Source organism: Gracilinanus agilis, chromosome 2 (assembly GCF_016433145.1).
Source record: "Gracilinanus agilis isolate LMUSP501 chromosome 2, AgileGrace, whole genome shotgun sequence".
Classification (NCBI taxonomy): Eukaryota; Metazoa; Chordata; class Mammalia; order Didelphimorphia; family Didelphidae; genus Gracilinanus; species Gracilinanus agilis.
The window spans coordinates 34,539,616-34,551,101 of record NC_058131.1 but is presented as its reverse complement, the minus strand read 5'-3'; the positions used below and the strand labels follow the sequence as shown (position 1 = coordinate 34,551,101).

At 45.4% G+C, this 11,486-nt stretch overlaps 1 protein-coding gene across 1 annotated transcript in view; it reads left to right on the top strand.

The window, feature by feature from the left end:
- The first annotated feature begins 529 nt into the window (after positions 1-529).
- The window catches only part of CD8A (CD8a molecule), a 25,027-nt gene continuing 14,070 nt past the window's right edge, over positions 530-11,486 (top strand). Inside the window, exons 1-5 of the mRNA XM_044660430.1 lie at positions 530-589; positions 771-1,136; positions 2,602-2,715; positions 4,637-4,744; positions 6,168-6,198. Coding sequence (XP_044516365.1) covers positions 535-589; positions 771-1,136; positions 2,602-2,715; positions 4,637-4,744; positions 6,168-6,198 — 674 coding nt within the window. The 5' untranslated portion in view covers positions 530-534. The remainder of the gene's footprint in view (positions 590-770; positions 1,137-2,601; positions 2,716-4,636; positions 4,745-6,167; positions 6,199-11,486) is intronic.

Sequence of the window (11,486 nt, the reverse complement as noted above, 5' to 3'; positions counted from 1 at the left end):
CTCTCTAGGCCTGGCTCTCCTAGATCCCCTGAGCCACCTACCTGCCCCTGTTAGTGAATTTTAATAAGTGTCAGTTGAATTAAATAGAATCACCTCTTCTTCTCTCCCTTTCTCTCTGTCCAGCCTGCTCCCAAGCCCTCTCCCCTGGCACATCACAAGCCGCTAATAATTTGCCCTTTCCCCTGGCCAGCCCGGACCTAGGCTCTAGCCTGGACCGGAGGATGCTTGGCAACGATTCTCAGAGCTCAGCCCCATCCGCAGACTTCTCTCCCACGCTTTCCCCTGAGCCCCCTTCAGCTCTCCACCACTTGCAGGTGGGAGGTGGCCAGCCTCGGGGAGGGTGATTTGCTCTCTTTTTTTGTGGGGTGACATCACAGCCTCTGGTCTCCCGGGAGCACGGCAGAGAAGCCTCCCCACCCTTCGCCCAGCGGGGAATAGCCCCCTCCTCTTACCTGGAATCTTCCCGTTGTTCTGACTGCAGTGGGACGGCTCGCTGGCCCTCTGGCCCGGCGGGAAGTTGCAAGGGAGCTAGGGATGGGCTGGCCATCCGCTGTCTGCTCTCTGCTCCTGCCGCTGGCCCTGCTGCTGGGTGAGTAACCCCCGTGCAGAGCGGATTTGTGGCCTCGGCCAGTGCCCGGAGGGAGTGGGGGCGGGGTGGGGGAGGGATCCGGGGCTCACGGAGCCCCCAGGGCACCCCCAGCTGGCCCTGCTGTCCTGGGTCCCTATGGCTCTAGCTCTTCTGCCCACATCTCCCGTTCTCTCCTTCCCAGAGCCCCTCGGAGCCCAGGAGCCCAAGACATTCCGTATGGACCCCCGGACGCTGCGGGACGTCCAGCGGGGTCAGGAGCTGAAGCTGCATTGTGAGACGATGAGCACTTCCCCGACGGGCTGCTCGTGGCTGCGCCTGACCCCCGGCGCCGTGGTCCCCACCTTTTTGCTCTACCTGTCGGGCAGCATCCAGAGCGCCAAGGTGTCCCCAGACCTGGACTCCGACCGGTTTGGGGGTTCGAGGTCGTTGAGCACCTACACCCTGACCCTGAAAGATTTCCAAGAGGACGACCAGGGCTACTACTACTGCGTGGTCCTCCGCAACTCGAGGCTCTCCTTCAGCCCCTTCGTGCCCGTCTTCATGCCAGGTCAGGGCTGGTTCCCATCTGCTGGGTCCCCGGGGGATGGGCACGGCTACAGGGAAGCTCCTTGGCTCCCAGAGGGTGGGGAGGCCGATAGCCCCCCCGGAAGGACGCTTTTTTCTGGAGCGGCTCCAGAATTCCTCTGGGTAGGCCGCCCCCAGGAAAGCAGCGTGCTGAGCCGGAGTACCAAAGGCAGTCAGAGATCAAATGAGCAGCCCCTCATCCCTCGTGGGCCTCACTTTCCTCGCCTGTAAAACGAGGGCACCCGAGGGCGCTTCTTCTTATCCACCTCTTCTGCCAACCTGGAACCCCATTGAAGGTGCCCCGTTATTACTAGGGATCATTCCTGGATCCTCCCTCTCTAGCACAGGCTCTCCTGGGCCGGCCACCCCCAACCCTGCTAGATCCAGGGGAACCCAGGGAGACCCGCAGACAGACAGTACCCACACAGTTATCGAATAATCCGGAAAATTTAGATAACGACGTTTAGATGCCGCCGCCCACCCCCACCCCACCCAGGAGAAAGCACGCTGGGTGGAGCCCCTGTGGCAAACTCAACAAGGCCAGCCTGGCTCGGGATGGGGCAGGTTTTGCTATAATCAACATTCCTGAAGCTGAAGTTCCAAACTGATGCGCTCACAGCCAGCTCAGTATTGTAAAGCTCTGAAAGTGCTTTTTGCACTGAGGGTAAATACAGAAGCGCCATTATCCCCGTTTTACGGAGGAGGAAACTGAGGCTCCCAGAGATGCCCAGATTTTCCAAGGTCATATATGCACCACAGTTAGCCAAGAGCCAGGACTAGACCCCAGGGCTTCTGACTAAGCCAGAAGTGCTCTTTCCATTCTCCCCACCCTTAGGGAGGAAGGCAGATCTAGAGGGTCCAACAGTTCACTCCGAGATGGTAAATAGCAGGATTAGAACCCAAGGCTACTGGCTCAAAATCCACAGTGGATCTCTTGCTCCTATAATCCTCTAGAATATTACTCTGCCCGAGACACAGATAACCTTTGCATAGGCAAAAGAAAAAAAAAAAAACTTTCCACGTCTGAATGGGGAAATATTCTGCTCCATCTCTAGATAGTTCCAATCTGTCAACTGAAATCCTGTAAGGATTGACTCTGCTTGCTCTCCTGTTGAATGAATGAAGAGTGCTGAGAGTGTGAGCGCAGGCAGAAATTCCTTCTATTGACTTATTAAGTTGTGCCAGCCCTCCCTCTGCTCCCAGCCAGGAGAGAGAATTAGGGAGTCTGGAGGGACCTGTGAGGGAATTTAGGACTGTTTGGCACTGCAGAAAGATAAGATACTCTCTGCCCAGGATCTCTGCATTCAACTGAGAATAGAGGGAGGGTGTGTCTTGCCTAGGGATGATGAGCTGGGAGAGAATGATACCTGACTTTAAAAGATGAGGAAAAACTAGGAGAGCTCCACGAACCATTTTGATTCACTTCCCTCCCTTTTGTCTCTGCCCAGTAAAAGCCACCACCGCCCCGGCACCCAAGCCCAAGCCCACCACTCCCGCGGCCACCAACTCTTCCATCCAGAGTGCGGCAGGATCTGACAAATGCAAGTCCTCCAACACCTCAGGTGAGGAAATGACTCCCACCCTCCCTTCCCCGCCCCGCTGCTGTTTAGGTAAGGGGGCTCCAGGGAAAGCCTGACATCTCTCAATGTAATTAGAGCCGTTGTGCCGGCGGAACACCAGAGTAGACCAGAAGCTTAGACTTGGCCCCTCAACTATCCCTGCCCATCGCTGTCTACTGTCCCCATTCTCAGAGCCCTCAGTGCTGGCCAACGGCAGGCAAAGGACATTCCCAAACGGAAGGCATCCAGAGATCAACGAATAAGTTTTATTAAGAACATTAAAGGTCCACGTAGAGCACTAACAGTAAAAAGCTGGATGCAGGCAGCCCTGGCTCTCCAGAAGCTTATAATCTATTTGGGGGTGAGAGGAGAAAAGGGTTAGGCAGGTTCACAAATCATTATTGGTTACCTCCAGGGTAAGGTCTAAACTAAGGGCTATGAATAATTGGAAGGGGTGGGGGTAGGTGGATTGATAAATCCCGTCTGAGTGGGGAAGGTGCGGAGTGGCTTCTTAGAAGAAGTTGCTTCTGAGTTGGCATGGGGGGAAGAGAGAGATTTTGGTGAATGAAGTAGAGAACAGGAGAGTGTCCATTCCAGGCACAGAAAATACTACCTGCAAAGACCCAGAGAGGGGAGAGCACAGCTTGAGGAGGGGAGGGTGAGGAGTCTAGTTTGGCTGGAGCCTAGAGGAAGGGAAGAATGTGAAATAAAGTTGAAAGGTCATTTGAAATCAGCCTGCCAAAGGCATTTATACTTTATTCTGGAGGACCTACAGTATAAAAAGGATAAGGAGGTCACATTGAATTGTGAGAAGTGTATCCTGCTCCCTTCCACCACTACTGTGGAACAAAATTCCTGTATTTTTTCTTTATTTAATTAATTTGTTTCTTGATTATATTAAAATTTCCAGTTATCTTCCTCTTTTCCTCCCTTCCCCTCAGTTGAGAAGGTGTCATTTGATCACCAGAAAATGTATATATAAACCATGTCTTGTTTCTATTTATCAGTTCTTTCTCTGGAGGTGGACATTCACAAATGTCTTCTTCAAACATTATTTCTGTAGTTGTATATAATGTTCTTTTCACAATTTCATGTAGGTCTTTCCTTTTTTAAGAAAATTAACTTGCTCATTGTTTCTTACAATGGAGCAATATTCCAGCACAATCACATACCACAGCTTGTTCATGCATTCCCCAATTGATAGACATCCCCTCAATTTCCAGTTCTTTGCCACCCAAAGGAAGCCACTATAAATAAATTAGAACATATAGATTCTTTTTTTTTTTAAAATTTTAAACCCTTAACTTCTGTGTAGTGGCTCCTAGGGAAAAGAGTGGTAAGGGTAGGCAATGGGGGTCCAGTGACTTGCCCAGGGTCACACAGTTGGGAAGTGTCTGAGGCCAGATTTGAACCTAGGACCTCCCATCTCTAGGCCTGACTCTGAACCCACTGAGCTACCCAGCTGCTCCAGAACATATAGATTCTTTTCCTTTTTCCCATTCACCTTGGATCAATTAGGTATACAGCTATATATACCCTCTGGACATAATTCCAGAATGCTTAGTTAGATCACATCACAGTTCCACCAACAATGTATGAGTGTCCCCATTTTCCCACATCTCTTCTAATATTTGTCATCTTGCTCTTTTATCATCTTAGCCAATGGAAATCCTTTAGAAAGATTGATTGGTTTCTAAATGCCGCAGAGGACATCTTTGGCCAAAACTGTGCTAAGATAGCCTCAAATGGCAGAATTCTCAAAAAACCAGGCAGGTTGAGGATCCACCCTGTGTCCCCTAGGACTGAGAGGGAATTCCTGCTTGGTCTCCTGGATTTCATCTTCATTCTGGCAGCTTCCTGGAAATGTTAGGAATCCTGGGATCCAGCATACCTCATGAAGTTTCCCTCTGTTTTGTGTGTACAGAAAAGAAGGGACTGGATTTCTCCTGTGACCTCTACATCTGGATGCCCCTGACCGGTGGCTGTGTTGTCTTGTTCCTGGCCCTGATCACTACCATTATCATCTGCCAGAGTAAGAAGCATTCTTTCTTTCCATACCCACACATCCCTCACCACCCCCTGGACTCTTGAACTTCAGAAGGGTAGATAACACTCCCTGCCACCATGCTGGCACTGGGTCATTTAGGCCATTTTTTCATAGCACTGCCCATTGCCTTATAGAGACTAAAGTCTCTTTCCCAGGGTTACACAGTTGGTGGAGCTGAGACTTAAACCCATGTCTTCTGATCCCTATACTGATGCTCTTTCCCTAGAGTTCAGCTACAAAAAGCTAATGAGACAAAGCCTCAGGGGCAGCCTTGGGAGGGAAGGTTTTATTTGTGGCTTGGAGCCTTCCTATAACCCCCCCACCCCAAATCACCCAGTTTTGAGATGACTGATCCAATAGAGCCTGTCTCTGCCATCCAAGTTCTATTCAATCAGTCAGTCCTCTGTCATGTTCCAAAATGAATTGACCTTGGAGCCAGCCACACATGGGTTCAAGTCCTGCCTCTGACCCATCCTGGCAGGGATCCTAAGAAAACTGCTTAAACTCTCAGAGCCCCCAGGCAACTCTCTGAGATTTCGTAGCAGAGAACCCATGACCTGTACAGGAAGTTTCCTCAACTGGTTGTTTCATATTCAAGTGAAATGATAAATCTAACCCCTCTACCTATGTGCCAGGTCCTGGGGATTCAGAGACAAAAACGTCTGTCCTCAAAAAGGACTATGGGAGATATAACACATCCATAGAATAAATACAAAGTAATTGAGGTGGGGTCAGCCACGGCAACTGGACTGAACACAGCCTTAAAGGGAACTAAGGATTCCAAGAATCAGGGATGAAGAGAAAAGGTATTCCAGGCATAGGGGACAGCTTGAGGAAAGGTACTGAGGCAGGAGAATGAGTGTCTTCTTGGGGATTAAGCAATTAGATGGATTTGGCTGGAGCATGAAGTAGGCAAGGGGGGGGAATAATGTGTGATCAGCCTAGAAAGACATACGAACAGAAGAAAGACTCTACAGTGCCCCATTCTTGCTCTAGGACACAAGCTTCATGGGAGGAATCTTTCAAAAAAGGAGAGAATTAGTCATTCAACAAGGATGAAAGTGCCTACTATGTACCAGGCACTGTGCTGAGCTCTGGAGAGTCAAAGGAAGGCAAAACCCATTCCCTGCCCCCCCCAAGGAGTCTAGAGCAGGGGTTCCCAAACTTTTTTGGCCCACCGACCCCTTTTCAGAAAGAATATTACTTAGCCCCCTGGAAATTAATTTTTTTTAATTTTAATAGCAATTAATAGGAAAGATAAATGCACCTGTGGCCACCACCACTCCCCTGGATCGCTGCAGCACCCACCAGGGGGCGGTGGCGCCCACTTTGGGAATTACTGGTCTAGAGGATAGATGTTGCATTTCTTATCTGTTGTTTTTTAATTCTCTGATTTTTTCCCCCCAAGGGTCACGAAGACGAGTCTGCCAGTGTCCAAGGTAAGTCCCCCATAGTTTCTTTGGGTGAGATGGTTATGACTTGAATTACTGATCATTATGCAATAAATGCTTGATTGAGGCTTAGAATAGAGAAGTCTGGGGTTCAAATCCTGCCTCCAACACAATCACTGATCCTTCAAGAACTTAATGAACACTAAAGGCAGAATGTGGTAGGCGCCATCCTCAGAAACCAGCAGCCCTGGAGATGGGGGGAAAAGTTTAAGGTGATGCTCATGATTGGGAACAAAGCTGGAGGTGGAATGAGGATCCTGGGAAGGGAAGCACGAATGGACTGGCTGCCTCTGTCTTGACCCAGCCTCCATAATCCAGAAATTCTGGCATGAATGTTTGTGTAGGTGTGTTCCTCCAGGTGGCAGCCCCATTGAGACATAGACCGAGCTATAGCTGGCAGGGAGAGGTATCTGGTCCAACCCTCTTTCTTACAGAAAGGGAAATTGAGGCTCAGGAAAGTAAGAAGACTCGTCCAAGATCATACAAGTAGTCAGCATCAGAGGCTTTGAACTCTAACTCTAGAATCAGTGAGCTTTCCGTTGTACCGTGTTGCCTCAGATGTACAAGGAATCGTGATCAGATTCCCTGCACTCTTAGATCTTCTGCTCTGACGGCCTACTTGAAAAGTAAAAATGGGATTCTAAAGAGTTTATTGTTATCTTTGGATTTTATACCATCTCCATTTCTAAATATATCCTTCCTGCTTCTTTTCCCCTTGGTAACGAAGAATAAAAAAGACAAGGAGGAAAATCTAGCTATGAAGGAACAGTCTGGCAGTATCAATGAAGCAATGAGCATTTATTAAGCGCCTTCTGTGTACCAGACACTGTGCTAAATGCTGAGGACAAAAACACAAACCTGGAACCGCCCCTATGAGAAGAAACAACATGTGCAGATCTAAACAGATACAAATCATGGGAGATAATTGGGGGGGGGGGTGTAGAATGAGCAGTCGGGGGAAACAGGAATAGCTTTGTATTTGTTTAGTTGAAAGCAGCAAACACTTGACCTGTCTGATTTTTTTTTTTCACTTAGATGACTCTCATGGCCAAAATGCCTACAATGGTGCCTGATTTGGGGGTCTCTATAAATAATAATCTAGAAAATATATCCTATGGAAATGAAGCTATAAAGACATCATTTAGAGGTGACTTAGTAGATAGAGAACCAGGTCTGGAGTTGGGAGGTCCTGGGTTCAAGTGTGGCCTCAGACACTTCCTAGCTGTGTGACCCTGGGCAAGTCACTTAACCCCTGCATTGCCTAGCCCTTACCACTTTCCTGCCTTGGAACTAATACTTAGTATTGATTCTAAGACAGAGGTAAGGGTTAAAAAAAAAAAAAAAGACATGATCTAGGCAGTCCAGGAAAGAAACAAAACAAAACAAAACAAAACAAAACAAAACAAAACAAAACAAAACAAAACAAAACAAAACAAAACAAAACAGCCCTCCTACCTTCTACCCGAATTATCTAGTGGTTTTAGAAGGAGGAAAAAAAAGTTCTTTCCAATACAACAGATTTAAGCCCCTGGTGCATGTCAGCCACTGCAATTTTAGCTTCAGATATGTAGATAATGATCTCGAGTCTCCACCTGCCTTGTGGGGGCACGTCATTGATATACTCTTGCCCTGCCCTCAAGGGGTTGGAGGACTGCCAGCTGCCAAAGGACCTTGAGGACCAGCTGAGCCTTCAGGTGGCTCAAGGCAGGTAGGGGATTGGAAATTTTTGCTTTCTGCCATTTTTTAACCCATTGGTAAAGGGCAAAAATGTAGAGTGGAGTCATGAGAGGCAGCTCCACGCAGGGGACAGGGTTTTGGTCTTAGAGTCAGGAAGAAGTGGGTTCAAATCCATCCTTGGACTCTTATCAGACGTGTGAGCCTATATCTGTAGTCTTCCATTTCCTCATGAGGGAGATTGACCGGGTGACCTCTTCTAGATCTAGGTAGCGTGTTGCACAGAGCATTGGACTTGGAGTCAGGATCTACCTGAGTTCAAATCCAGCTTCAGACACCTACTAGCGATGCGATGCTGAACAAGTGCCTAAAACTCCAGCTGCCTTAGTTTCCTCATCTGTAAAATGGGAATAATAATAGCACCTGCCCCCGCAAGATTGTTATGAGGACCAAATGGGAAAATATTTGCAAAGTACTTAGCAAATGTTAAAGAGCTATGCAAGTAAATGTTAACTATTAAGAAATATGATCTTTTCAAAAGAAGGATTCATTTTATTCTCTCTCTCTTCCCTCAGTGAAATAAGTACACGCCTAAAGCTATTGTCCCCCTCATTTCCAAGGAAGATTGATCAGTGAGTTACTAATCAAATAGTAATTATTTAGATGAAATCAGTACCTGATTTCCTGTTTGACCTCTTACCATTAAATTCACTGGCACCCTTCCTCTAATCATTGATCGGTGTCTTCATTGAGGCTCATTTTAACGATGGGGAAACTGAGGCTCAGAGAAGTAAAGTGTGACCTTGGGCAGAGGTGGGATTTGAATCAAGGATTCTTTGATTGTAGAAAGAGGGATGGCTCTTTCCATAGAAATGCACTGCTGAGGGCTTTCCTTCTTGAAAAGAGGCTCAGCCCCAACAACAGGAAAGAGTCCCTGGTCTTTAAACAAGAGTACGAAGCCAGCCACCTTGTCTTAACTTCTGAGCCCCTCCTCTAAAAAGAAGAAACTACAAAGAAGTTTGGGGGGTTCTGGAGGGTGGGGAGGCAGGTACATTCTGAGGACTGGCTATCTTCCAGCACCCACATTGCTGAAAGAGAGGAAGAGGGCTCAAAATGAGGTCAACTGATTTCTACACTATGCCACCACTCTGGGCATTTGTGGCTGTGAAACAAAAGATTATTTCCTGAGTTAACCCTTTGAAAATCATGAGCCAGAATCTATTCTCCCTTCTCTGAAGTTCTGTACAAAAAAGTATTGACAAGGGGCAGCTAGATGGCTTAGTGGATAGAGAGAGTCAGGCATAGAGACAGGAGGTCCTGGATTCAAATCTGCCTTCAGATGCTTCCTAGCCATGAGACCCTGGGCAAGTCACTTAACGCCAATTGCCTAACCCTTACCTCTTCTCTGCCTTGGAATTAATACTTAGTATTGATTCCAAGACAGAAAGTAAGGGCTTACACACAGAAAAAAGGAAATTGACAGGTAGCAAGAGGAGAAAATAAACTGTCAAAGTTGTGTCTGGCCATAACTGTCAAGTTAGCTGACCTCTTACCATTCTAGACAACTCTCTAAAGCTACAAATTGAAGAGAAGGTACCATCTTGTCTCAGTAAAAGGAATTTCCTCACTGAGGAGTTTCCTTTGCCAAAGAAACCATGGGCTTAGACCCTATCCATATGCTATTATTAAAAGAAATAAACAGGGGGCAGCTGGGTAGCTCAGTGGATGGAGAGCCAGGCCTAGAGATGGGAGGTCCTAGGTTCAAATCTGGCCTCAGACACTTCCCAGCTGTGTGACCCTGGGAAAGTCACTTGACCCCCATTGCCTACCCTTACCACTCTTCTGCCTTAGAACCAATACACAGTATTGACTCCAAGACAGAAGGTAAGGGTTTAAAAAAAAATAAAAAATAAAACAAATAAAACAAACAGGGAAGCTACATTACACATAAAGAATCATAGATAATGAACCAATATCCATACTAAATATAAAAGCACCGAATGGCATAGTTTTGAATTCATAAAGAAAAAGATAACTGAATTGCAAAAAGACATAGATAGAAACACAAAAATCATAGGAGAATTTAATGTTTCTCAGATCCAAATGAATCTGGCAGAAAGATAAACAAAAAGGAAATTATAAGACTGAGGAAATTTTTATGGCATTTTCCAAATGGGAACATTAAGGAATGTACATATTTCTCAGCACTATATCATACTTTTACCAAAACTAAAAAAAAAAAAAAAAAAAAAGGTAAAACCTCAAGGCCATGCATGCACTGTGGCACAGAGGCTAGAACAAAATTATAATTAAATTAAATAAAGCATAAATATATAATATTATGTTAACAATAACACAATCAAAGTAATTATCATGGAGTAGACATAGGCAAAACATACAAAAGCCAATAAAACATTGTAGGGAACAATAATAATGTGAAAGAGAATTATAAAAATAAAACTATACTAAAATTTCTGAGATGCAACTAAATCTTGCCTTACAATAAAATTTATGTCTTTGAAATCATACATTAACAAAATAGAAAACAAAGAGATTTTTTTTTAATCCTTACTTTCTGTCTTAGAATTGATATCAGTTCCAAGGCAAAAGAGTGAAAAGGGCTAGGCAGTTGGGGTCAAGTGTCTTGCCCAGGATCACACAGCTAGGAAGTGTCTGAGGCTGAGGCTACATTTGAACCCAGGACCTCCTATCTCCCTGCTTAGCTCTCTATCCATTGAATTACCTCGTGTCCCTAAGGAAGGGGTTATTGAACAAAAGATATAGTGTTAAAATGAGAAAAATAAACAAAAAAAAAAAACACATAGGAAAACTTGAATATTAGAAGAAAAATAAAATGGAAAACAAAAAGGCTACCGAATTTATAAAATAAAAGGCCACTTCTTCAAAAAGACTAATGAATTGATAAACCTTTAGCTAACTAATTCAAAAAAAGGAAGAAAATTAAATTTTGAACATTCAAAATTAATTAAGAAAAATAATAAAAAATAGAAGAAATAAGTATTATCAGAACCAATTCTACACAATTCAAAGATAGAAATACTGAGAATTTAAAAGAAATAAAGGATTACCTATAAGATATAATAGAACTTACTCAGAATAATACATTTGGTAATTGCTTGATGAAGTATTCAACTATTCCCAAGGCCAACATTCTATAAATGACACTACCAACTCTCAAAGTGTAGTCCAGGGATCCCTTGGGGATCTTCAGTACCCTTTTAGGGGGTCTTTGTGACAAAAACTATTTCCATAATAATTTTAACTTCTGCAATGGTAAACACAAATTGCTATAACCCACATAAATGAAAAGCTCTTTGGGGTAGAGTCCTCAATATTTGTTAAGAATATAAAGGAGTGGGGGGAGGAGGGGGCAGCTGGATGGCTCAGTGGATTGAGAGCCAGACCTAACGACAGGAACCTTAGGTTCAAATTTGGCCTCAGACACTTTCCAGCTGTGTAACCCTGGACAAGTCACTTAACCCCCATTGCCTAGCCCGTACCGCTCTTTTGCCTTGGAACCAATACACAGTATTGATTCCAAGCCGGAAGGTAAGGGAGGGAGAAAAAGAAAGAAAGAAAGA